At 51.4% G+C, this 26,374-nt stretch overlaps 1 protein-coding gene across 1 annotated transcript in view; it reads left to right on the forward strand.

The window, feature by feature from the left end:
* Window positions 1–26,374, forward strand: part of CACNA1I (calcium voltage-gated channel subunit alpha1 I) — a 151,904-nt gene that overhangs the window by 72,548 nt on the left and 52,982 nt on the right. Inside the window, exons 7-15 of the mRNA XM_069102856.1 lie at window positions 591–903; window positions 3,592–3,992; window positions 18,516–18,667; window positions 19,717–19,902; window positions 20,547–20,664; window positions 21,340–21,495; window positions 22,505–22,598; window positions 23,133–23,335; window positions 25,577–26,065. Of these exons, the coding sequence (XP_068958957.1) occupies window positions 591–903; window positions 3,592–3,992; window positions 18,516–18,667; window positions 19,717–19,902; window positions 20,547–20,664; window positions 21,340–21,495; window positions 22,505–22,598; window positions 23,133–23,335; window positions 25,577–26,065 (2,112 nt within the window). The remainder of the gene's footprint in view (window positions 1–590; window positions 904–3,591; window positions 3,993–18,515; window positions 18,668–19,716; window positions 19,903–20,546; window positions 20,665–21,339; window positions 21,496–22,504; window positions 22,599–23,132; window positions 23,336–25,576; window positions 26,066–26,374) is intronic.

The raw sequence follows: 26,374 nt of genomic DNA on the forward strand, positions 1-26,374 counted from the left end.
CTATCTATCTATCTATCTATCTATCTATCTATCTATCTATCTATCTACCTACCTACCTACCTACCTACCTACCTACCTACCTACCTATCTATCTATCTATCTATCTATCTATCTATCTATCTATCTATCTATCTATCTATCACACTGTCTCTTTTGGTTCCTCTCTGTGTGTCTGTCCTTGTTTCTGTGTCTCTGTCTTATCTTTATGTATATGCATCTCTCTCTTTCCCTCTCTCCCTTTCCATGCGTGTTTCTATGTCTCTGTCTCTTGGTATCTCTCCTCCTTCTCTCCCTCTCCCTCTCCCTCTCTCTCTGTGTCTCTGTCTCTCTACTCCCTCTCTCCTCCCTTTCTCCCTCTCTCCCTTTCCCTATGTATGTTCTTCTCTCCTCTTTCTATGCCATCCCTCACTCTCTCACTGTATCTCTTGGTCTCTCTCTTCTCCCTTCCTCCCCTGTGTGGGTCCAATGGTCTCATCCTGCCTCTCTCTGTGTCTCCCTGGTCTCTGCCTCTGCTTCTGCCTTTCTTGTGTTCCCCTCCCCCTCCCCTCCGTCTCTGTCGTTCTCCTTCCTCTTCTCCCCGTTGGTCACAGGTGGGATCCTTCTTCATGATCAACCTGTGCCTCGTTGTCATAGCGACCCAGTTCTCCGAGACCAAGCAGAGAGAGCACCAGCTGATGCAGGAGCAGCGCAGGCGGTACCTGTCCTCCAGCACCGTGGCCAGCTACGCAGAGCCTGGTGATTGCTACGAGGAGATATTCCAGTATGTCTGTCACATTCTGCGAAAGGCCAAGCGCCGAAGCCTGGGCCTCTACCATGCCGTTCGCAGTCGCCACCAGGGCCAGGCGGAGCCTGGCGCGGGGGCCAAGCCTGAGGCAGGGAATGCCGAGGAGCAGAGGCGGGACAGTAAGTGCCTGGGGTGGGGGCCACTCAGCCCAGAAAGAATAGCCACCCCTTAAAACTCACTCGTTCATTTACTTAACACCCACTTATGACTCACTCAGTGTAATTGTTAAGCACCATGGATAGAGAGCTGACTTTGGAGCCAGGAAAACCTGGGTTAAGTACCACCTCTGACATCTACTGACTGTGTGACCCTGGGCAAGTCACTAACTTCTCAGTGCTTTTGGCAATTCTCTAAGACCCTAAAATACAGAGAAAGTGCCTTGCAATTGCAAGAGGGAATTTCCTCACTTGGGAGTTCTCTGTAACTATGAAATCACAGGTCAAAATCTGTGCAAGGTCCTATGCTGGCCTTGGGGATGCAAAGATAAAAAGTCCCTCAGCTTAAAGCTGACTATAGAAACTTACAGCTGACTGCCGAAAACATTCATTGAATTTCTGCTGTATGCCGGGCACTGTGCTAAAAGCTGGGGAGACAGGGCTGGAACATGGCATGATCCCCACTCTCAGTGAGGAGCCATGGCCTGAGGGGTAGATGACCTGGTAGTTCTGCTGCTTAACTGGCCAGATCACTACAGTTCTCTTAAAGTCTTCTGGAAAACAAAATACCATGAGAGAAGATGGTGGGATGAGAGGAAGGAAGGAGGGAGGGCAGTGGGGAAAGAATTCCGGGTCTGAGAATGGGGTGAGAACAGGCAGGGAAGGAAGGTGAGTGCAGGCTTTAGCTGGGGCACTGGGAGCTGTCCTTGGTCCTCAAGCACAGCACCTGTGGAGAACTCCCCAAGTATGAGAGAAGGCTGGAATGGTAGTTTGGAGTCAGATTGTCGAGGGCCTAAAATGACATTAACTGGCATCTTTGTAGCACATTAAAATGTGCAAATCACTTTACATACTCACTCTCATCTGAGCCTGAGCCTCAAGAGGGGCCTGGGAAGTTGAATGACATAGTAGGAGGCTTGAGATCTGACCGCTGATGCTTGCAACCTCTGCCACCCTGGGCAAGTCTTTTCAAGTCCATGGACCTCAGTTTCCTTGTCTGTAAAGTGAAGAGCTTGGACTAGATGGCCTGGGTGGGCTTCTGACTCATTCACTTGCCATTAGTCTCTTTCATTCCTTAATCCTGAACCCTATACTTATCCCCAGGGGAAAAAAGGGGGTCACCAGAATCAGTGGAGAGGCTGCTGCTATTTTTGATGAGACCAACGAGTGATAGGCTAAGTGAATTCCCCAAACTATAAATATTTGTAAGCATGAGAGCTGAAGTCCCTTGACCTCTGACAGAGTAAGGTATTGTCAGGGACAAAGCTGGTGCTGAGCTTGCTGTCCATAGATAGTCGTCATTCCCAGACCTTTAGTGTTCTCTGTCAACACACTTAGTACTGGAATCACAGTGTAAGGGCCAGCTTCAGTGATCAAGCCTGGAATCCTGGGCTCTCCCTGCTTAGAGATGCTGCTTATAGGCAATCCAGAGTGAGGAAGAGGCTGAGGTCCTCTTTAAGGTTGTTGGTTATAATTCAGCTGTGTGGTAAGAAGCTTATACCTTCCTTCTTCTTTTCCTTTTTCCTCCCTCTCTTCCTTCCTTTCTTCCTTCCTTCTTCCCTCTTTTCCTACCCCTCTTCCTTCCTTTCTACTTCCTTCTTTTCTTCCTTCTCTTCCTTAATTTTTCTTCCTTCTCTTCTTTCTTCCCTATCTTCCTTCTTTCTTTTTTCCCCTCTCTTCCTTCTTGTCTTCCTTCCTTCCTGATTATGGCAACAAGTTGCCAAATCGGTCACCAGGAGAGACCACTCTTTGAGAAAAGCTGCTGGGGCATCATAGAAATCTGAACCTGAGCAAAGGACCCTTTGAGTAGAGAAGATAGCTCTGTGCCCTTGTTCACACTGTCCCTTATATATGTAATGTTCTTGCCCTCCTGCCATGGCTCCTTTGGTTGACGTCCCTCCCAAGAATGAGCAATGTGGCTTAGTGGAAAAAATACAGATTTGGAACCAAAAGACCTGGGTTCAAATCCTGGATCTGCTCCTTGCCATCCATGTGACTATGGGCAAGTCACTTCATTTTCCTAGACTTCTGCTTCTAATCTTAACCTGTCAAATAAGGGGTTTGGGTTGGATAACCCACAAAGTCTCTTCCAGCTCTAAATTGGAGGCACTATGGTACTTTGAGGTCTTACTTGGGAGCCGCTTCCTCCATGAAGCATTCCCTGATCCCTCCAGAAGAAAGTCCTAGGATCATGTCTTCAAGACATGGTTATGTAACTGTAAGTAGAACTGAATTCGGACCCAAGTCAGCTGATTTTTGCCTCCTCTGCCTTGTAGGGTTGTTGTGGGGATCAGATGAGAGAATGTTCTTAGAGAGTACTTAGTGCGGTGCCTGGCACATGGGAGGTGCCCTTTCCTTCTCCTACTCTAGATCGCCCCTTTTCTCTTGCCTCCCTCTCCCTTGTGCCATGGTTATTTGTGTGCTCGTTATTTTCCTTTTTAGATCGTAAGCTCATTGCACCTGTCTTTGTATCCCCAACACTGAGCACAGGATTTTTCATAGAGTAGGTTCTTGAAAAATGTGCATAGACTTAGTGTTGAATTATCATTCTTTTTGTTCTGAGTAGATTCTCATTCCATTTCCAGACCTTTCCTTTTGGGCCTTTTTGGGACTGGTCTACCACAAATTGCCTTACTTCTTCTTGCCTTACAGGGCTGTGCCAGAAACACATTCCCCTGGATTACCCACCCCATACTCTTGTGCAGCCTATCTCTGTGACACAGACCTCTGATCCTGGCAACTGCCCCCACTGCCGGCAAGAGAGAGATCAACATCTGTCCCTGGAAGAGAGTGATGACGACTTTGGGCAGGAGGAAGGCTCAGCCAATGATGATGAAGGGGGAGGTGGAGGTAGCAGTGAAGGAACACTGGACCTGGAGAAGGAGGAAGAGGAGGAAGAGAAAGGCAATGGGGCAGCCAGGCTGTGTGGGGATATATGGAGGGAGGTGAGGGCCAAGCTGAGGGGCATCGTGGACAGCAAATATTTTAACCGAGGCATCATGATTGCCATCCTGGTGAACACAGTCAGCATGGGCATCGAACACCATGAACAGGTGAGTGCTGCCCCAGACCCTAGCCCATAGGATCTGGGGGTGGGACTGAGGAAGGGACAGAGTGATGCTGGGGTTCTTGTATTGATGGCTGTTACTTTTAAAATCTTACTAATGGTAATAACTCATATTTCCATGATATTTGAAGTTTTTTGAAGCATATTCTCTGAGACTCAGAGATAGCTAGTGACTTGCCTGAGGTCACACAACTCAGAAAGGACAAGACTGACAAATATTTTCTGAGTGGCAGCAGCAGCAGCCTTCATGTTCAATCCCTTTATGTATAGAGAAGGTCCAGGCACAGGGGAAGGGGTTTGCAGGGACCTCACAGAGTCCAACTCTTGTTGTGAAAGGATCGCCATGAAAACATTCCTAATTGGTGGCCATCCAGCCTCTGTTCACAAAGAACCCACTAGCTCCAAGGCAGCTCAGCCCACCCATGGTCAGCTCCTGTTGTGGGGAGAGTTCTCCTGACATGGAACTGAAATCTCTCTTCTCAGCTTCTACTCACTGCTCCTGGTCTACCTCCTGGGGCAACCAGGACAAGGCTAAACTCTCTTCCATACAACACTTGGTATTGCCAATGTTTGAAGACAGCTCTTAGATTCCCTGGAGCACAGGATTAGACATAATAGGTCCTGGGTTTGAATCGAAACTCAGTTACTTACTAGCTGTGTGACCCTGAGCCAGTCACTTAACCTCTCTTTGAAGTTCACCTTTTTCATCTGTAAAATGAAAGTGTTGGACTAAATGATCCATAAGATCTCTCTCAGCCCATACAATCCCTTTTCTCAGCCTCCTCCTAGTCCTGCCATCCCCTGTTCTCAAGGCCCTCCCAGCCCTGCCATCCCCTGTTCTCAGGCCCCTCCCAGCCCTGCCATCCCCTGTTTTCAGGCCCCTCCCAGCCCTGACATCCCCTGTCCTCAGGCCCCTCCCAGCTCTGACATTACAGATTCTAAAGCCCCTTCCAACTTTAACATATGAAAAAGCCCTGGCTCTGACAAAAGACGGATTCCTAAGCAGGAGAAAGTAGAAGGTTGCCAGGATGGAGGCTACAGATGTGCAAACAGCTGTTTGGTGGTGGTGGGTGCCCTTTCTCAGGGTTAGGATAAAGATACCCAAGGGTCAGTGCTGTGAGTCGGGGCTCCTTCAGCCTGGCATCAGGGAGATAGATTGGGTTCAGGATAAGGACAGATTTCATAGTAATGAGAAGAGACAAAACGTTCTGCTAAGTGGTGAGCTCCCTGTCCCTGGAGGTGAGGAGAGGCTCAATGAGCCGCTGTCAGGGCTGTTGTAAGTAAGAGCTGCTCCCTTCCCACCCCATCATTCTTTGCTTACCTTTTCAAAGGAAATAATATCTTTCGTGGAGCGTACTTTGGGAACCTTAAAGAATTATATAAATCTTAGCCATTATTATTCTAATCCTTTTCAATCTCTGCTCACCTGCTCCTGGCTTCACATTTGACCTTGGGACCTTAGAGGCCATCTAGGGAAACTGAGACCCAGGGAGGCCAAATGCCTCAGTCAAGATCACAAGGCATCAAGTGGCTCGGCAGGGATTCAAACTCAAGTCTTGTGATTCTAAATCCAATAGCCTTTCCACTGTACTGTGTTACCGTTTTCATTCCCCACCCCACCCTGCACCTCTGTCTCCCCATCTGTAAAATGGGCAGGTTGAACTAGCTGGTGTGTGTGTGCTTTCTAGTTCTATACCCCATGAGCCTTTTCTGCAGGGTTATTTTCTTCATATCTACCTCCCTTCCTCCTGACTTTCTCCCTAGTCTTCTCTCCCTCTCATCCTTCACCCTTTTCTCTCTTCTTCACCTTTCTTCTATTTCAGAAGTCTTACTTTCCCCTACTCCCCTGCCCCCATACACCTCTCTGGGGCTCTGTCTCCTCTCCTAGCCTCCCTCTCCTTCCTGCTCCCCACCCTGCTCCATTCTCATTTCCCTCTTCATTAGCTAACCCAGTCCTCAGACTATTCAATTTACTTAAATACCCCTCATGGGAATGGCTCAGGCACGGCACCTCCTTCTTTGTTCAGAGTTACTGCCTTGCCAGCCATTCTGACTTGATATTATAAAAAAGATGCCACTGGATTCTTGACAGGGAGAGGCCTGGTGGTAGTGGCCCCCAGGACCCTCCTGTATCCACAACCCTGTCATGTCCCCTTCCCCAGCCCCCAGAGTTTCTCATGGACCAGTATCTTTTCTCTGACTGCTGAGTATCCATTGATGTCTTGGTGACTGACTGCCTTGACAGGTGGAAGAGAATGGAGATCTTCTGTATAGCTCCAGGCTTAGGCCCAGCTGGCTGACCCCTTCCTCAGGGAGGCTGTCATCCAAGATGGAAGAAGAGATTTTGAGACTGAAGAGATTGGCTTCTGAGAAAGAGATTAGCTGAACAAAAAAACACTTAGCCGAGCTAACAGTGACCATGATGGCCATTGACAGGGGCTTGAGGCCCAGAAGATGGGCCATGTGCCTTGAAGCAGTAGCCTGGTGTAGTAGGTGTTAGAGCTTGAGAAGACTCTATTTCAAGTCCTTCCTCAGAAACTCCCTAATTGAACGACCCTAGTCAAGTCCTCTGTAGGGTGGAGATCACTTTGAAGCTTGCTGGTCCATCAACACAAGTATTTTCAAATGCCTCTGGGCCGTCTTCACTTGTACTGATCAACATCAGGCCACTGGACCCAGATGGCTCTGGAGAAGAAAGTGAGGCTGGTTACCTTGCACAGCCCTCCCTCACTTAAATCCAATTCACTTTCAAGTCATGGCATCATCTTCCTGATGTCATGTCCTCTTTGAAAACTAAGGACAAAGCACAACACACAGCCACAACAACGTTCAAATGCCTCCTGATTGGGAATGGGGCTTGGGCAGCAGCATGCAGAGGGGGGCCAGTGGGATCTCTGACTCTTTGCAGATCTCCTGGAGCTCTTTCATTGACAAGGGTAGGGGGATGGAGAAAGTTTTTGCCTTGCTGGAATTCTCATCCTTTAGCAGGGGGAGTGACCACCAGGGGACCTGCTCTTGTCACCAATAGGAAAGCTGGATTCTCACCAATTAGAAAGAACTGGAGATGGAGGGGAAATGATGAAATCTGGAAGAAGTGACCATGCCATCTTTGGGGTTCATGCCAAGAGAAGAGAGACCAGAGGACTCTGATGTGCTTCTTCAATTTGGGAGAAGGGAGCAGACTCGAGAGTTCAGAAAAGGAGAAGAAAACCCCACAGCTTGAGATTTGATTGAAAGAGCTGGTCCAAGGGGGATGAGAGGCTCACATCAATGGAATTCTGAAGATGCAGCAGACTCAAAAGCTTTGGACCGTGAAGGAAAAACAGTACTGTGTGAAGGAAGGTATCGATGAGGCCAAGTGGAGAGCTCATCAAGCAGCTAGCATTTTTAAAGGACACTTAGAGAAGATGGGAATAAAGGCAGTTGACTTAGGAAGCAAGAAGAAGCCTGGAGCTCAGTTCACATGGAGATTGACCATGATTCTTGAGTAGGGACCTGGGCAAAGTGAACCAGGTGGGATTCTCTTGGAATACGGATAAAAGGAGGGGGCTTTTTGTCTTTATGCCCCTGGCACGTATAGGTGCGTGTGTATAGATTTCTCTGGTTCTGGTTTTTAGCTTATGCCCTCTGGACCTCTCAGATCACAACCGATTTGAAATGACCTCTCCCTGCCCTCCAAGCTTGTTAGATAGGGCTTCTCTCCTACCAGCCCTTCACAAGGATAACAGAAGGGACTTTGGAAACCTATGGGGAAATTCAGGACATCAATGAAGGGACAGGCAGGTCCTCTGATTCCAGTAACTGAGGCCAAGCCATGTCTGCTGGAGGGAAAACAGACCTGTTTACCCATCAGACTGTTCTCCACTGAGGAGGAACATGTTTGGTCTGGGGGAAACAGAGCAAAAGTGGCTGCCGGGCAGCTGGAGCCCAAGGAAGGGAAGGCCTTGCTGGCCTTCAGCGAGCCCAGATCTTCAGGCTCAGTCAAACTGCATCCCTGGCACACAGCTAGGAATGACTAGAAATGGGGATGCAAGCCAGAGGCCACTGACTGGTCTGTGACCTCGCATTGCCCCCGAATGAGGCGCTTGTGGACCTCTGGCAACATTTCCTCCCACTGGGTCTCAGTTTCCTTCTTTGCATTATGACATCTTGATCCAATGAGTCAACTAGCAAGTATCTATTAAACTCCTACTGTGTGCGTGTCGCTGGGCTAGAAGCATTGGGGCCAATTCTGATTTTCTCTGACAAGGTTATAATTTTAGAGCCAGGAATGTGTAGCATCAGCCACAGACTAACAACAACATTTATTCTGTGCTTCTGAGGTTTACAAATCGCTTTTCTTACAACAAACATGGGGTGGGTGTCTCAGGTATGTTCTCATTTTACAGAAGAGGCTCAGAGAGATTAAGTAATTTGCCCAAGGTTACACAATTAGTAAGTCTCCGAGGTTAGATTTGAATTCAGGGCTCCTGATTCTAAATTTGAGTCTCTGGCCCACTACACTATGGTATCTGGATCATCTTCTCCTATGTATCTCCTCCCCCCAGCAGCCCAGACGTCCAGATTGTCAGGAAAGAAATGAGGGTGACATCGGGCGAATCTGTTATTTTTAAAGGTATTTTTTATAAAGCAACAGCAATTGTTTCAAGTCAGCCAAGCATCGTTCTGGGCCGATTGATATTTTTAATCTCAGTTCCCAGACAGAGAGCAGCAAACGTTCCACCCCCGTGTTTATTTCAGGATTCTCTGTCTAAGGCGCGTGCCCACCGAGGAGCGCTATCGGTGAGCCGCGAGGGGGGTGGATGACAACAGCAGAAGGGAACGTCCACCCCTCCGTGTTGTCACTATGCCACACTGTCGATCCACTGATTGACAGGTAGAGACAGCCGTCCCAGTGCCTGCCATCTCTAGGGATGGGAAGCTGTTGGCTCAGGAGAACCGACGCACTGGCACGTTTCTCTCTCCTGCAGTTCCACCAATCATGCCCCAGAGTGTCAGGGTTATACCAAACCGCCCCCACTGTATCCTGTCAGGGACTGAGTGTGGGGGAGCGGATTGGCTCTGATTAGAAAGGATCCCAGAATCCCAGGGCCAGAAGGAACCCCGGGGACCCTAGGAAGCATCCCGACCAGAGGCTCCTAAAAAGCCCCAAAGAGGGGAAACACATGCCCTCTCAAGCAGCCCTTTTATATGTGGGCGGCTCTCCTTGTAAGGAAAGCATTTCTGACCTGCCTCTTTTCAGCTTCCATCCGTCCTTCCTAATTCTGTCATGAAAGGCCAAGCAAAAGAAGGCCCCAAATACTGGCATCTTAGCGCTGGAAAGGAGAGCGTCCATCCGGAAAGGATGGCCGGGATAGAATGGAGACACTTTCCTTTTTGTGTAGCCAGCATGCTATCTGTGATATCACAGAAGAGGCATCTGGGGAGCAGAGAGCTTAGGGGCCCACAAGGAATGAGTAACTGAGTCTGGACTCAGAGCTGCTCCGCTCCCTCCAGAGAGACCACTTCTCCCATCGCTTGCCTGGCAGGAGGGTGGAGATCAGTGGTGCTTTGGTCTAGGGGTCCAATGACTCTCTTAAAATGGTTGAGGATCCCCCACCAGCTTTGGTCTTGTGACTTATATCTATCAATGTCTACCATACCAGGAATTAAAATGTAGTGTTATTATGACCTCGTGGATCCCCAGAAAGAGAGTCGGGCCTCCAGGGGGCCCTGAGCCACATTTTGAGAATCATGTCACATGAGACCTAGTTGCAGGAATGTTTAGATTGCGGAAGAGAAGCCTGGTGGGGGGGCATGATATAGGAGCTCTCTTCTTTAGGTGGAGGCTGGACAGAACGCGAAAGATAGTGGATGGCAGAAGGGTCTGGCGTGCTGTGGTCCATGGGGTCATGAAGGGTCAGACACAGAAGAAGGATTGAGCTTATTCTCTTTGGCCCCAACCAGGAGCCACTGGGGGAAGTTGTAAAGAGGCTGAGTCCTAAGAAAGAGAGCTGACCCAAAGTAGAGTGGGCTTTCCTAGGTCAGGAGGTGGTGGTGCTCACAGATGTTTAGGCTTGCCCAGAAAAGATGGGAGAAGGGCGAAGAATAAGCAGTTGTCTTGCATTTCAGAGGTGGCCATCTGGGAGAGCAGCTGACTTTGGTCTCAGAGAGCAGAACAAGGGCAGGGGGCATTTTCAGAGAGGCAGATTCCAACATCACGACAATGTGGGCTGTCCCGGTGTGGAACGGGCTGCCCTGGGAAGCAGTGTGCCCCACCTTGTGGGGGGTCTTTTAACAAAGCCTGGATGACCTCCCCACTAGGGATATTGTTTGCTGGCCAGGTATAGGTTCAAGCAGATGAGATGATCTCTGGGCTCTCCTCCAGCTGAGAGTCTGGGTTTTCAGTTGTAGCTGCCGCATTTTCAGGCAGTAGGCATTGTTTCCCTTAAAGGATATATGATAACTAGACTCCCTATTTACACAAATTCTGCCTTCTATGAGGGCAGGGCTGTGTCTAATGGAAATGCTGCCACACACAGAGCTCTTCATGGGATGGGGATTTTCTCAATATTTCATGAGTAGGACTGAACTGTATTGGGTCAAGGGCTCTTGGAAATAAATAGGTGAACAAAAATATCAGCCGGTGTTCTTCAGGATCTGTTTTCACAGTGGGAGGTAGTGTGTGCAAGTAGATGAAGGGCGGGCCTCAGAATCAGAAAGACCTGGGTTCAAGTCTGGCCCCTGATACATAATGACTGTGTGACCCTGGGTAAGTCACCTCCTTTCTCAATGCCTCAGGCAACTTTGGAAGATTATAAATTGTCAAGTCACCAGTTTTTGTTGGTAGAGGGGATTTCCTCATGGGGTCCCTGTATCAAAAAAATCACAGATCTGGCCTCCTCACCCCCAAATTAGATGGCCCCAGGAGAGAGCCCTTTCTCTGCTAGTTTCTGTTTAATTCCTGTCTTACTCCTGATAGGTCTAAGAATTGTAGTCGATTTGCCTTACACATCATGTGTGTGTGCATGTGTGTGTGTGCATGCGTGCACGCACACGCGTAAGCTCTCACATGTGTATGCCCTAGAGCTCACTGGTCTTGTTGGTTGCCATCTTGGTTCCCAGGAACTGAGGATCAGAGAGGTTTAGGGAATGGTCCAAAGTCACGTGGATGGCAGAACTTGAACACAAAGCCTCTGACTCTAGACTCAGTTCTCTGCCTTTCCATACAGTAGATATTCCACAAGTGTTTCTTGGATTGAATTGAATTCCAATCATCTTGGGCAGAAGTCATCGGGGCAGCCGTCCTGTAGGAGGTATCAGCTAAGCCAAGCCTCGAAGGAAACTGGGGATTTCCTCCCACCTCCCTGGCCCAGGCTCACTCCCAGCACTCCCATCCTTTCTGGCTTTTGTCTTTCTCTGGCTCGGTATAAGGAATTGTGGGTGTCATGGCTGGAAGGATTCCTGTTCCCAGGATTTCAGGACGGGCCCCAAGGGAGTCTTTTCCTCCTCAGGCATCATTCCATGACTCAGACTAGAAAGTTTGGTGGTGAAGAATAGCAGGCAATTTGGATGGGGTATCAGAGCCTCTGTGTGGGGAGCAGGGTGGGGGACAGGCAAGGACAGAAGCCACTCTGTCCTTGCTCAGCCCTCCCAAGCTAGAAAGAGAGACTGGACATCCCTCTCCTGCTGCCTCCCCAAGGCTCATCCCTCAGGACAGTGCCAATGGTCGAGGAGGGTGTCCTGTTCAGGAGTCCCTGGCCAGAAATGATTTCCCTTGCACCCTTAGCGCGAGACACAGTCCTTGCCTCGGTGGGGAGTTTGGCCTGCTCAGGGACAGAGCAAAGGGCTAGATCTGCCCTGGCCCTTGTCTGACTCTCCAGAAATGGCCCAGGCTTGGGCAGTTCTCACAGCTGTGCATCAGTCCCAGCCTTGCCCCTTTTCTCCATTCCCTGTCTCCTCTCTCTACCATCTCTGCTTCCCACCTCTGTGACCTTGGACAAATCACTTTACCTCCATGGAACTGAAAGAGGAAGGGGCTAGATGAGATGACCTCTGAGGTTCCTTCCAGCTCAGGCTCTACGATCCTCTGGGCCTCAGTTTCCCCATCTGTAAGATGACGAGTTGGGCTCTGTGGCCTCTGAGGTCTGTGCTGATTCCATGACCCTCTCCCTCTGTCCTCTGTCCCTCCCTAGGATTCTTCCTCCTGATGGCTCCTTCCCTGTTCTCAGCCCCTCTTCCCTAATCTTCTTCCTTTCTCCCTCTCCTTTGCCTTCTTTTCTCTGTCCCTTTGGGGCTATCTCTGTCTCCATCTTCCCCTAGTGTCTCTGGCTCCATCTCTCACTCCTCTCCTCCTGATTTGTCCATCAGTCTGTCTGTCTCCTTCCCTCTCCCATCACTCTCACCTTCCTCCAGAGAAGATGCTTGGAGGAGTGATGGATGGCCCATTAGGAAAAGATTAACAGGTGTGTGCTTGCCTAGGGAAACAGCTGTCAGGCAGGAGCGTGGGAGCAGGAGCTGATGACCTTTCTTGAAGAGAGGAGAGCCCGACTTGTGTCTCAGCATTCAGTGAGTCCCTCTGAGGAGGGGACGAGGCTGGGCTGCCTGGCTGAGGGAGCTGGGCCTCCTCCGCCAGGACCAGAGGCTAATCTACCATTATGACCTGTCGTCTTCTACATTTTTCATTACCACTGACATCATCATTTGCTTCAGGTTGAAATTGGCATCTCTGCTTAGCATCTGGGCTCTGGGTGCCCAGCTGGCATCAGACATCATTACTGCCTGGCAGATTCCAGCCTCTGCTCTGTGTGTGTGTGTCTCCCCACAGTGGGCCCTCCCTCCTCACCTCCTTCTCTTCTCAACAAGCCCTCCCTCCCTCCTGGGCTTTGTTCTCCCTTTCCCGGGCCCATTTTGGTATTCAAATGTAATTACGGATGGAAATAGGGCCTTCTCCTTTTATCTGGATTTTTGAAAAGCTAGGATATAGATGAGAATCCCCAGACATGGAGCTGGGAAGGGCATTTTTCTCCCTTCTTGTTCCTGCTCAAAGGAAATGAAACTGGGTGTCCATCCACATCCTGCTTTGAGGGCAAGGATGCTGGGGAGCCTTGCAGAGCTGTTCCTTCCAGTGGGTGGGGGCATTTGTCTGGAGATTCCTGATGCAGGAGGAATGGAGACCAGGGGCTGAGGTGGAGGCAGCCCCTCTCATAGATTTAGAGGCAGGAAGAGACCTCAGTGACTATTGAATCCAGTCCATTTCACCGATGAGGAAACTGAGGCCCATACAGAGGAAGTGACTGCTCAAGGTTACATGGCTAGTATGTGGTTTTGAAGTGAGGTTCAAACCCAGGTTTTTCTGACCCCAAGTCCAGAGCAAGATCCATTACAACAGTCTTGAGATTGTTTCTTCCAATCTCTTCATTTTGCAAAGTGAGGAAACTGAGGCCCAGACACTTGCCTAAGGTCACAAGTTCTGGATCTGCCATTTACCACCTGTATGGCCTTGGACAAGTCACTTCTCCCTTCTCTGGGCCTTAGTTTCCCCATCTGTGAAATAAGGGGCCTGGTTTTTTTCCAGTTCTAATCCTGGATGCCATGATCCTTAAATGGGTGGTTATAAGAAAAGTGCTTTGTCAACTTAAAGTCCTAGACAAATGAGATAGTCATGATGGCTCCCAGGGCACACACCTCCTCCCATGTATATGTGCAAGGATGCACTACCTCCCTCCCCTGACTCAGGGTACATAGAGTCTCCCCTCATGGCCACAGCTCCTGGATCCAGCCCTTTGCCATCCTCCTTGGCCCTGCCAGACAATCCAGAGAGCCCCATGAGGCCAGCTGCTGGCCCTGTTCCTGGCCTTCTGAAAGGAGCCCCTCTGCTCTAGGAGGGGCTTGCTGTGCTGCCAAGCCTTGACTTGCCAGCTTCCTTAGAAACATGGCCCCTTCCTTAAAGCCCAAGCAGGAAGAGGCCTTGCCTGGCTCAGGGGAGGGAGGGGGGAGAAGCCCCCTGAGGATGCAGCCTGCTGAGGACATGACCCATTCAGGTCAGCCTGCAGCCATGGGGCCTCATAACAGCACAATAACACCCATGTTCATACTGTGCAGTAGCTACAGTACTGGCCCTAGGTCAAGGAGACCTGAGTTCAAATTCTGCTTCAGACATGGACTCTGTATGACCTTGGGCAAATCTCTTAGCCTCAGCTTCCTTATCTATGAAATAGAGGTAATAACAGCACAGAGATGTTGTAAGACCCAAATAAGATCATGTATGTAAGGCACTTAGCAAAGACCTCAGAGTACTCTGGGAATGCTGGTTATCATGCAACATGTATTGCCTTCAAGTAGCACATCATTCTCCCAAAGCATGTTATGTGCGTCCAGTGATCCTATCCTCAGCCCAGCCATGGCTGGGTTGGCAGCGTCCCCATTTTCCAGATGAGGAGCTTGAGGCTCAGAGAGGCTATCCTCAATAAAGATGACTCATTGCATAGTGTTTAATGCTTCTAAAGTGGCTTGTGGCTTAATGTGGTGGATGGCATATAGCAGGTGCTTTATAAATGCTCATTGACTTGCCTTTTTCATGTGTGAGAGGCAGTGTGACCTCTTGGATGGAGTGGCTGTTGTTGAGTCATTTCAGTCATGTCCAACTCTCTATGAACCCATTTTGGGATTGGAATGGTTTGCCATTTCCTTCTCCAGATCATTTTATAGATAAGGAAACTGAGATAAAGTTAAGTGACTTGCCCAGGGTCACACAGCCAAGAAGTGTCTGAGGCAGGGTTTGAACTCATGAAGATTCAGTATTTCAACCCCAGTGCTTTATCCACTGTGGGTTAGAGAGCTGGGTTCAAGTCACCCCTGACTCTGTGACCCTGAGCAAGTTAATTAACCAGGCAGGGTCCCAGGCAACTCCCTAAGACTCTAAGTTACAAAGCAGGGTCCAACCCCATCGAAGGAGGGAGTTTCTTCATCCCCAGCTCCCTCTGTGGATGAAAATGCAGGTCAGGAGGAGGGGCTGAGCCCCGCTAGTCCAGCGGATTCACTCAGTGAAGCCTCAGGCTGTTGGGGAGGTTGGTGCTGAGGCTGCCCAGTAGACCCCTCTCTCCGCTCCACCTGTCTGTCATCTTCCACACCAACTCCGACCGTCAAGACCCGGGAGATTCTCAAGGGAAAGTGCTCCCTAAAGCAGGAAGAGGGGAGGCTCCCTGGGACGACTCCCCTGCCTCAGACTCCCTCCCTCCCTCTTTCTCTCTTTGACATGCCCCCCCGCCCCCGTTTGTTTTTGTTAGTCTGTCCCCATAGCCCGCCTCTTCCTCCTTCAGAGCTGGGCGTTAGTGGGTTACTCCTTACTTGCTGATGCCTAATTCGTATAATCAGCTGGCTCCCTGAGTAATTAAGGAGACCATGGGGGAGAAGGGGAGCTTCCTGGAGCCAAGAGGTGCTGACCAAGGCAGGGGCAGGGGAGGCAGAACTGGGTGTAGAGAGGGAGTTCCATCTGGGGCCAGAATCCTGGGAGAGCATTTCTCGGAGGGTTGTGAGAGTGAGAAGAGAGCCAGGGTGTGGAGAGACCTATTAGCTTGTGGCCCTGGGAAATCACTTTCACTTCGAGCAGTGGCCTCTTATGTAGAACAATGGGGCTGGGCTCAGCGGGCTCCAAGCGCCTTTCCTCTCTGAATCTATTCTCCTCATCACTCATTCCTTCTGGGACTTTGGACAAGTCCTCGGCTCCTTGTTTTCTCCAGTTGTAAAATGCAGGGAGTCTCTGAAGGTCTTGGGTGGGTCAGTGAGTCTGTCACCAAGCATTTCAGTCCTTGCTGTGTGCCAGGCACTGTGCTAAGGGCTGGCGATGTGTGGACAGGCAACAGGATTCCTGCACTAGGGTAGCTGCCCTTCTGGTGAAGAAGATAACCAGGCATATTCCAGATACATAGATGGAAATGGATGGGATTTCAGAGAAAGTCACTAGCCGCTGAGATACCTGGGTAAGGTCTCCCACAGAGGGGAGGATTGGAGCTGAGTGTTGAAGAAAGACCGAGAAGCCAGGAAGGAGAGCATTCCAGGCATGGAGGAGGGGCACGTGTCAGTCCAAAGGTTTATCATGGAGAAGTAATGTCACAGCAAGGTGGCCGGACAGTGGCGCTGGGTTGTAGATTAGGTGGAAGCATAAGAAGATTGCAAAGGTAGGAAGGGATGAGACTGGGAAGGGCTTATGATGACAAAGGCACTTACATTGGAGGCAGTAGGAGGGAGCCACTGGAGTTTATTGAGGAAGGGGGTGACCTGGTTAATCTAAACTTTAGGAATTTCACTTTGGCAGCTGAGTGGGGGATGAGTTGGAGGCAGGAAGACCACCCCCCAGTATTGTCCAGGCATGAGGTGATGAGGATCTCTCTGGGGACAGTGACTGTGTGAGCAGATTGGAGTAGAGAGAAGTGAGAAGATTTGGCCACCATTGGCCATCTGGGCTGAGCGAGCGTGAGGAATCAAGAATAAATGGCCCCAAGATAGTGAGCTGGCACCTGGGAGGGCTTTTCCAAGGTCACCATCTCTTGTTTTTACATCACTTTCATTTCCCGACATGTTTCTGTCCATCTTCCCTTTTCCCTGAGAGCCATCCTCTATAACCAAGGACAAATGAGGAATCAAGAGGAAAAGAGAAGTCCAGAAAGCAAGCTCACACCTCAACCACTTATGTCAGGATAATTTGAGGAATACTCGAGGAGCCTTCACACTTCATAGGGTCATAGCTCTAGAACAAGAAGGGACCACAGGGGCCATCTGATCTAACCCCTTTATTTTTAAGATGAGGGAACTCTCACACAGGTAATAACACTGGATTTGAACCCAGGTCTGCTGACAGTTAAGTGAAGTGTTCTCTACCCATAAGTTCCATCCCTACAAAGAAGAGGAGATGCATTTTTCCATCTGTCCTTCAGGACCAGTCTTGATGACCTGACAGTCTTATTGAAAAGACACCATGTACACACTCAAAAGAGACCAGGGTCATGTGTAGTAGAAAGAGCATAGTCCTGCTCCCAGCTCTTCCTATAACTTGTCTTGTGACCTTAGGCAGGTCTCTGAATCTATAAAATCAGCCAGTTGGGCTACATGACCTCCAAGGATCCTTCTGGCCCTGCATGCTAGGAAGTGGTGAGGACCACTTACCTATAAATAAGTAACAGGTCAAACCATTGAAATAAAACTGCTTTGTTGTCCCTTTTTTTGCAGAAAACTACCAGTGAAAAAAAGGTGATTTGGACTAGAGGGTCCAGGCGGCCCCTTTCAGCTCTTACATCTGTGATCCCTCTCATTCCAAGGTTGATGGGCAGTTTTCCTGCAGTTTAGTCTTGGAAAGTTGCCTGGGCCTGGAAGGCCAGGGCCATAGCTCAGTTGAAGGCTAGCCCTCTGTCCTCCATGACATTCTGCCCCTCAGCAGACACTAGCTTATTCAAGAAAGGCCCAAGAAAAGTATACTCCCCTACCTCAGTGCTGTAAACATATCCCTTCTTGGGTCTGATGCCAGAAAGTTGCAAGCATGTGTAGGAACCCCTAGAGACTCCACTCAGCTCCACCCAGGCAGTCAATGCCTTCTGGATGGCTGGTGGAAGTTAGAGGTCATGGGGTTTTATGCCAAAGTCAACATAGGGAGCTGGACTCTTGAGCCAACCTTAGAGGAAGCTAATAAGGCTAAGCCCTAGTATTGTCTGGAATCCCTTGCATCTGAGGGCTGTGCTCATGGGTGATTTTAAGTGGCCACTCTAGCTGTCTTCATCTCCTCATCCCCCTTCCCTGAGCAGAAGAGCCATAGTTAAATTTACATGTCTTGGTAGGGAAGGCATCAATTCGTGGAGAACATTGGCATCATCACCCAGAATGGGTAAAGAGCCACAGATCTTGGGTGGGCTTCAGCCTCCCCTGCCCAATCCCAGATCTCCATCCTTCACACTAGTTCAGGGGCACCATAGCTATGTTCAGCCTTTCTGCTAACTGGGGTTCACTCATTGAGGCACATGGGTATCTGGTCATCTGAGAGGTTGGCAGTGAGCCTTGGGGAAGCTTTTGTGCCTGCTCAGTTGTAGTCAGTGAGAACGATAGGAGAATAAAGGTTAACCCAAACAGCAGAGAGGACTCAACTCATTCAGGTTGACTATCTGCCCTAGCTTTACCCTCTCCTTCCTCTTCCCTACCCAGCTCACACACACACACACACACACACACACACACACACACACACACACACAGACATGGGAAAGAAATCAAAAGATGCATTCTCATTCTTATATTATCTGTTCTCAGGTCCCTCCCAGCCATGATATTCTCTCTCCTAAGGCCCTTCCCACTTCTGACATTCTATGTTCTAAGCTCCTTCCCACTTCTAACATTCTTTGTTCTAAGACCCTTCCTACCTCTAATATTTCCTGTTCTAAGGTCCCTCCCAGATGATATTCCATGTTCTAAACCCCCTCCCAAACCTGGCATTCAGAACCTCTGTCTAAGGTCATTGCCTTGTGTCTTTCCTCCTCTCCTGCAGCCAGAGGAACTGACCAACATCCTTGAAATCAGTAATGTGGTGTTCACCAGCATGTTTGCCCTGGAAATGATTCTGAAGCTGGCGGCCTTTGGTCTCTTCGACTACCTACGGAACCCATACAATATCTTTGACAGTATCATCGTCATCATCAGGTACCAGGGGTTGGGTTGGTCCCCCCTTCTCCCCTGCCTGTGGTCCGGGCCACCCCTCCCCCATTCATCAGAAGCCTGCCACACGCCCCCCTCGGATACCCTCCCCAAGCACAGCAGCTCCGTCTGCCCACTCAAGGCTGCCTCAGTCCCTCTCCTGGCTTCTTTCATTCCCCTGACCCCTACTCCCCACCATCCCAGAGCTGATTCTGCAGGTGGCAGAATGGGAACCAAGCCCTCCTCCTGCTGCCACCTGCCTTATGGTGTGTCCTCTAGAGGTTGAGAAAGGGAAATGGAAAGAGATACTGTCCTCAAAAGCCCATTTTGCTCAGCTTTGGTCAGAGGGCGAAGGGGTGGGAGGAAGCAGGGTACATGGAGGTTGAAGCTTTGGGCTAAAATGAAGCTTGGAGACTTAGGAGAATTTTAATTAACTCTGCTAGATCTGCCCTATGACCAGGATGATCCTGGTCAGGCAGAAGAGCCGGAATAACTCATCACTCTATTCCTGGTCCTCTGCTCCACCCCACCCCCATTCTCTCTGGTCTCCTCCATCTCTCTCCCCTCCTCTTTAACTCTCTCTCATACTCTGCCCCCCCCCCTCTCTGCCTCCCCTCTTCTCTCTCCCCCTCTCTACGTTTCTCCCTCTCTCTGTGTCTCTTCTCTCCTTCGTTTCTCATCTCCCATCCTGCCGGCCTCCTGCCCACCTTCCCGCCCCCATACCTCCCTTTGCCTCGGGCCTCTTCCTCTTCCACTGGGCCATTCTCTGTCTCTTCCTCTTTTCTAATTCTACCCTCATTCCTCATTTCCTCTGCATCTTTCCTCCGTCCCCCCCACCCCCTTTTCTTGGCACCATCTCTCCTCCTATGCCTGGAAACTTCTTGAACTTCTTCCTTTCTACCTCGCCTGTTCACTGGGCCTCAACTCCATGGCTCCTTCCACTTTTCCTTCGCCTGCATCTCCCCTTCTTCCTGTGCTCCCCCTTGTCTCTGGTGCAAACCCCCCCTTTCCACCGTCTGCTCCCTTCCCCCCTGCCCCTGGTTGGCCCCCCGCAGTATCTGGGAGATCATCGGGCAGTCGGACGGCGGCCTGTCGGTGTTGCGCACTTTCCGCCTCCTGCGGGTGCTGAAGCTGGTCCGCTTCATGCCGGCCCTGCGCCGCCAGCTGGTGGTTCTGATGAAGACCATGGACAACGTGGCCACCTTCTGCATGCTGCTTATGCTGTTCATCTTCATCTTCAGGTGGGCGAGGTGCCACCCGCAGGCACCTCCCGGGGCTGCCCCGCAGCCGCGCTCCATCCGCTGCGCCCCTCCCCCCCACTGTCAGAGCACAGGGAGAGGCCCAAGCTGCTGGGCACAGTGGAGGGGCAGCAGAGGGCAGGAAGCCCACCACCTAAGAACTCTGCTGCCGCTGGGCTCTAGGTACAAAGCCCTGAAGGAAAACAGCCTGTGCCCTCAAGGAGCTTACCTTCTGCTAGGACAGAAGATAGGGCAAAAGGGGAGGGGCAGGCCTGCCCCATCTCGGGGCTGGCCCTTACATTGTTTTGAAGGGAGCTGGAGGTAGGAGGAGTTGCAGCCCTCTGGGCGTTGGGGAGCAGCCCTTAAGGCATGGAAGCCGGATGTGATCAACAGCAAGGCAGAATAGAGAGTGCGTGATGGGGAGTGAGATGAATCGGCTGTGGAGAGGCAGGTCCGAGCTGAGACCTGTGGAGGGACTGGAACGAAGGAAGGAGAAGGGATGCCCAGGAGGCACTGGGGGATGGAAAAGGGATGACAGCCCCAGTGGGGATGAAGGAGAGATGGGAGGGGGCCGGGGCTCCCTCTGCGCTCTAACAGCTCCTTCCTGGCATCTGAGACGGCTCACCGGACCCTTCTCTTCTCTTCAGCATCCTAGGGATGCACATTTTTGGCTGCAAATTCAGCCTCAGGACTGACACCGGAGACACGGTGCCGGACCGGAAGAACTTTGATTCGCTTCTCTGGGCCATTGTCACAGTGTTCCAGGTGAGGGGGCGTCCCTTGAGGGTGAAAGAGAAAGTCCCTGCCCTCATCCCTCCGCTTGGCCAGGACCACGGGCCCAGAGCGAGCATAGTCCGCCCCCCACCCCCAACGGTGATGTCCCTGCAGATCCCCAAAGAGGAGCCCTAGGTGGGGCACCAGGGAAAACAAGATGAGATGCATTTAACGAAAGCTGGGGTTTGCAGAGGGCATTTCCAGAACAGCTAAGTGGGCTTGTCAGCTGATTTCTGAGTAGTGCACAAATAAATAAAAGCACGCACAATAGAGGAGAGTTCATAAGGGTGAGTGTGTAAGGTCGAAGACATGCACACAAGTGTGAGTATGGAGGAGAGGAGTGCACGAATGGAGGGGAGCACAAATAGGAGTGTGCATAACTGAGGAGCTTGCATAAGTGTGAGTGTGTGAGACAGAAGTGTGCGAGTGTGTAAGGTTGACGACGTGCTCAAGTGTGAGTGTGCATAATTGAAGAGCCTGCCCAGGTGACCGAGTGCGCATGGAATTGGACCTGAGTGCAGATGTCTAGAAGGGAGAGAATCTATAATGAGCGAGCAGGATTGAGGACCGGCCCCCTCCCCGGCCCCCCCCCCCCCCCACCCCCCCCCCCCCTCCCTCCCCTCCCCCATCCCTCTCACTGCTGTGCCCGCCGCCTCCCCTCTGCAGATCCTGACGCAGGAGGACTGGAATATGGTGCTCTACAATGGCATGGCCTCCACCTCGCCCTGGGCCTCTCTCTACTTCGTGGCTCTCATGACCTTCGGCAACTACGTGCTCTTCAACCTGTTGGTGGCCATCCTGGTGGAGGGCTTCCAGGCGGAGGTGAGGTGCCCAGAGCCTCCGCGTTTATGAACTAGGGATGGGAGTCCTGGTCCTGCCAGCTCACAGGGGCCTTGTGAAGAACCCCAGCGCGCTTTTGGAATGCGGGCTCTTATCGACAATGCCCCCCCCTCCTCCTGGTCCTCATCGCTGCCCGAGAAGGCTGGAGGAAGGAGGGATGAGTTATCGAAGGGACCTCGGGGATTTAAGGGGACAAGAGGACGCAGCCAGCCCAGCCCCCTTGCAGGGGTTGGGCTCAGGGGCCCGTCAAAGGCTCTTCCTCTTCCCCCAGGCAGGGGGGGGGGCGGGGTGCTAGCCGCTGAGACAGACGGTAAGACAGGATCTGCACGTCTGGAGCTGGACAGAAGGAATGAATGAACAAGGTTTTATTAAGCACTGCTATGTGCCGAGCACTGGGTGTGCTTATATGCCCCCTTGTGAGGGCAGAGAAGGCACAGAAAGGGAGTCGGGGGAGGAAGAAGGGGAGATGTTTGGGACAGCTTGGTTTGGAAACGACCTGGATGTTCCCCTGTCTGAGCCCCTGGCCCCAGGAACCAGAGTCCATGTCCTGAGGGAAGGGAGATGAGGAGGAGGGCAAGAGTAAGGGACATGCTGGGGAGGTTTTCAAAGTGGTCTGGATGTTGCCTGAGACATCTGTCAGTCAGTCAATGAGAATTTAGTCATGCCCTGAAGCCCTTGAGAGGTGGAGTACCAGCCTCTCCCTTCACAAATATTTCTGGTGGTTCAGCTTGGAGCCAGGGTCTGGGGGGTCTGGGGGGGCGTCTGGAGCTCTTGCCTCCCTCCTTCTCCCTCCCCAGTGCCTTTATTGCCCACCCCTGGAGCATGGTAGAGTAGGGAAAATTCCGGTTTGGATATTAACTGTGTAGCTACAAGAAAGTCACCTTCTCTGAGCCTCAGTTTCATCATCTGTATAGTGGGTGTGTGTGAACCCCACACCATATGCCCCACTGGGTCATAAGTGAACCTTGGAGAATGTTTCCCTCCCCTCCAGGGAGATGCCAACCGTTCCTACTCAGATGAAGACCAGAGCTCGTCCAACTTGGAAGATTTTGACAAGTTCCGGGAGGGTCACGAAGGCCATTTTGGTAAGGGATGCCCTACCTGCACATGCTAGGAACCCCAGTCAAAGCGGGCCAAGCTCAGCCCCAGGAAGGCTAAGATTGAGCGGCAGCCATCAAATGCCCAGGCACGGCAGGAGGGCTGGGCCACTGACTGTGGGGAAGGCCCAGGTTGTCCTAGGCCCTCACCACCTGGCAGCCATTTGGCTAAGTGAGGTGGAGTAAGCGGCCTGTCTCTGAGAGCATCTCCCTTCTTGGTGTCTGGCATGTGTCACAGTTGGGGACTGGGGCTTGACTCCAGATTTGGTGACTTGGTCATTTCCCATTTCTGGGCCTCAGTTTCTTCCCCTGCAAAAAACTGAGCAGATTTGTATTTGCTGCCTCCCAGGACTCTAGTGAGAGTATTATGCTTTCTGAGCCACTTAAAGTGTTGGAGGGATGTGGGTGTGTGGGCAGGTGAGGGCCCCCTAGAGGGAGGTCAGCAAGGGAAACTTCCCCCCCATCTGTGTCTCTGTGTGTCTCTCCTCTCACCCCTCCTCATCTTTGGATCTCTCCTCTCAGATATCAAGCTCTGCCCCATCCCCATGACCCCCAATGGGCACCTGGACCCCAGCCTTCCACTGCCTGGCCCCCTGGCTACTACAGGGGGCATGGCCCCAGGCCCTTGCCATTCCCTGCAGCCTGACCAAGTGCTCATTGCCCTGGATTCCCGTAAGAGCAGCGTTATGTCTCTGGGGAGGATGAGCTACGACCAGCGGTCTCTGGTGAGTCTCACCACACAATCTGAACCCAGGGCTGGCTCTCATTTATCTCTAAACCATTCGGTGCTGAGCACAGTGCTTTGTACACAGTAGGTGCTTAATAAATACTTGCTGAATAAATGATTCATGGATTTTGGGGAATGAAGGCCAAGGCAGTCCCGGCCCCAAGCTCCCCTGATCTTCCCTGATCAGGCTGGGATGATTCCCCTGAGGTAGCCAGGCCACACAGGCCCTCTGGGATTGGAGCCTTCTAAGACCTAGCAGTCCCCAGGGACCAGCAGGTGGTGCTCCAGTGTATGACCTCATCCCCAGCCCTTCCCCTGTGGCCTTGAGGCCTGACCACGATGTGAGACATGAGCCGGAGCTTTCTGGAGGCTTTTGGTTTGGAGCCTAACTCAAGCCAATTCGGTTTAACCAGCATTGCTGAAATTCCAGCTGTGTGCTGTGCCCAACAGTGTGCTGTTCGGAGAAGACACAGTCCTTGCCTGAATTCAGCTCAATCCAGGAAGCATTTATAAAGGGCCTACTATGTGCCAGCATCTGTGCTTGGGATTCAGAGGCAAAAGTAAAACATGCCCTGCGCTCCCAGAGCTTATGCTCCAGGAGGAGAGACAGTGTGCACACAGAGGGGTAGATATCAAACCTGTGAATTATGGAGTTGGGTAGAGGGCTGCCCTTATATATCAGCAATGCAATATTCACAATGCCTACGGAAATTGTAAATATGCTGATGTAGTTATCAATCACAAAATATATCAGGCTTTCTATATGGGTGATAAAGCTGGAACATTTATTAAAATACCAAAAGACTGAGTCCCAAAACCAGAAAGTCAAAGCTATCAGAGTAGTCATGAAATTGGCACAGGTAGACAAAGTAGAAAGCACCCACATTCTCAAGGCTTTAAAACAGAACAGGCTACCTCAGGCAAAGGTCCTCCTCTCCCCACTCACAGCAACCACCCAGCATCCAGGAAGCACGCTCCCAGCAGCTCTGGCCCCTGGCAGTCCTCAGCAGGAGTCCTTAGCAGAAATTCTGGCTGACTCAAAAACGGGTTCGCGCTTCCGCTGTCGCTGCCTCTGCTAGCCACCGCAGGAACTCTAGCTTGGCTTCCGCTTCCTCTTGCTCTGCCCCTTCCTGCTACGTCAACAAGTCCAATGGGGCATGGAAGATCTTTAAATCCCATAACCTTTACACCTCACAGCCAGGAAGACCCAAGTCCACCTCCGACCCCTCCACCCCAGCTCTGTAGCCTTAGGCTTCAAGTCATGATGCCCCGGCACTGCTGCAGGAAAGGTGCCAGCCCATGTTGGCATATGGTGTTTCCTGCATCAGTGAACTCCCAGACTGGTCCCCTTCCCTGTGCCTGGTGTTTAAGAGAACACTAAAAAACGATGGAATGGGGAAGACTTTCTGTAAGAGGCAGCACCGGGAAATCAAGGAGCTGGGAAGGGGGCCAAGGGTCCTCAGGGTCACCATTAAGGAGGAGGAGAATCCAGGGATGGGAGACAACCTGGGCCAGGTCTTAGAGGTGGAGATAAAATACCATGTATGGAGAAGAGCCAAATTGGTGAAAGAAAGAGTAGGTGATGAGGAGTCATGTTTAAATTATGAAGAATTGTGCATTTTAAGTGGAAGTGGGAGCTATCGAAGCTTCTTGAGGCGGGGAGTGATCAGACCTGGTGTAGGAATATCAATAGGGAGGACACATTGGGAGGGGAGAGGCTAGAGGCAGGGATGCCAGGGAGGAGGCGATGGCCTTAGGGAGCTTACAGTCTAGTATGGGGACTAGATGCCACATGGCTGCAACATGAACTATCACATGACGAGCACACTGGAAGGTCAGGAAGCAGTGAGCCATATGAGGAAAGAGTCCATCCTAGCCACGCAATCAGGGCAGGCTTCATGGAGGGGGTGGCATCTGAGGGGCCTTTACAGGAAGGATAGGGATTACAACAGATATTCCAGGCACAAGGAATGAGGAGAGACACAGTTGTGGGTCATAGGACACGTTTCCTGTTTGGTAGGGTGTAGAAAATTTGGTCAGAGCATAGAGCACATGGACGGGAGCAGTATGAGACAAGGCCAAAAATGTAGGGTGGCGCCAAGCTTTGGAGGGCCTTGAATGCCAAGCAGAGAAGTTTGCACTTTCCTTGGTAGCCATAGTTTCTTGAAGTTTCTTGAGCAGGAGAGTGATGTGCCCTGCTTCTAGTCTTTCTCACCTGCTCTCTGTGTCTGTCTCTCAGTCTAGCTCCCGCAGCTCCTACTATGGGGCCTGGGGCCACAGTGGAGCCTGGGCCAGCCGCAGGTCCAGTTGGAACAGCCTGGCCCGGGGCCACAGCCTGAAACACCGAGCACCATCTGCAGAGCATGAGTCGCTCCTCTCTGGGGAGAGGGGCCGGTCAGCAGAGGTGGAGCGGGACGATGGCACCCCTCGAGGCCCACCCCATCACCTGCCGCCCCATCCGCACCCCCATCACCACCACCTCCACCACCCGCACCGCTACCGGCACCGCCGGACGCTCTCCCTCGACACCAAGGACTCCTTGGACCTGGCAGAGCTGCCACCACCTGCCCCTCATGCTCATCTGAGGCCCACCCGGAAGGTGGGCACAGGCCTGGGCACCAGTGAGCACCAGGACTGCAATGGCAAGATGCCCAACATCGCCAAAGATGTTTTCACCAAGATGGACAACCGGAAGGACCATGCAGAGGATGAAGAAGAGATTGATTATGTGAGTGGCTCTGAGGGGGTGTGGGGGCAGAGAGAGAGGCAAAGCAGGGGCAGTGGGTACAGCTAAGAGGCCAGCAGCTGCCCAAGAGAGAGGAAGGACTGGGCTAGGGGCCTGAAATCCTGGGCTCAAGTCTAATGAATCATGTGACCCTGGGCAAGTCATGCCCCCTCTGGCCTTCAGTGGTCTCATCTGTTAAATGAGGTAATTGGACTAGATGATTTATACTGTCCCTCCAAGTTCTAACATTCCCTGTTCTAAGCTCCCTCCCAGTTCTGACATCCCCTGTTCTAAGGCCCCTCCCAGCTCTGA

Source organism: Petaurus breviceps, unplaced genomic scaffold (assembly GCF_028583685.1).
Source record: "Petaurus breviceps papuanus isolate PSGF00001 unplaced genomic scaffold, PetGlider_PUasm1.0 558, whole genome shotgun sequence".
In the NCBI taxonomy this organism is placed as follows: Eukaryota; Metazoa; Chordata; class Mammalia; order Diprotodontia; family Petauridae; genus Petaurus; species Petaurus breviceps.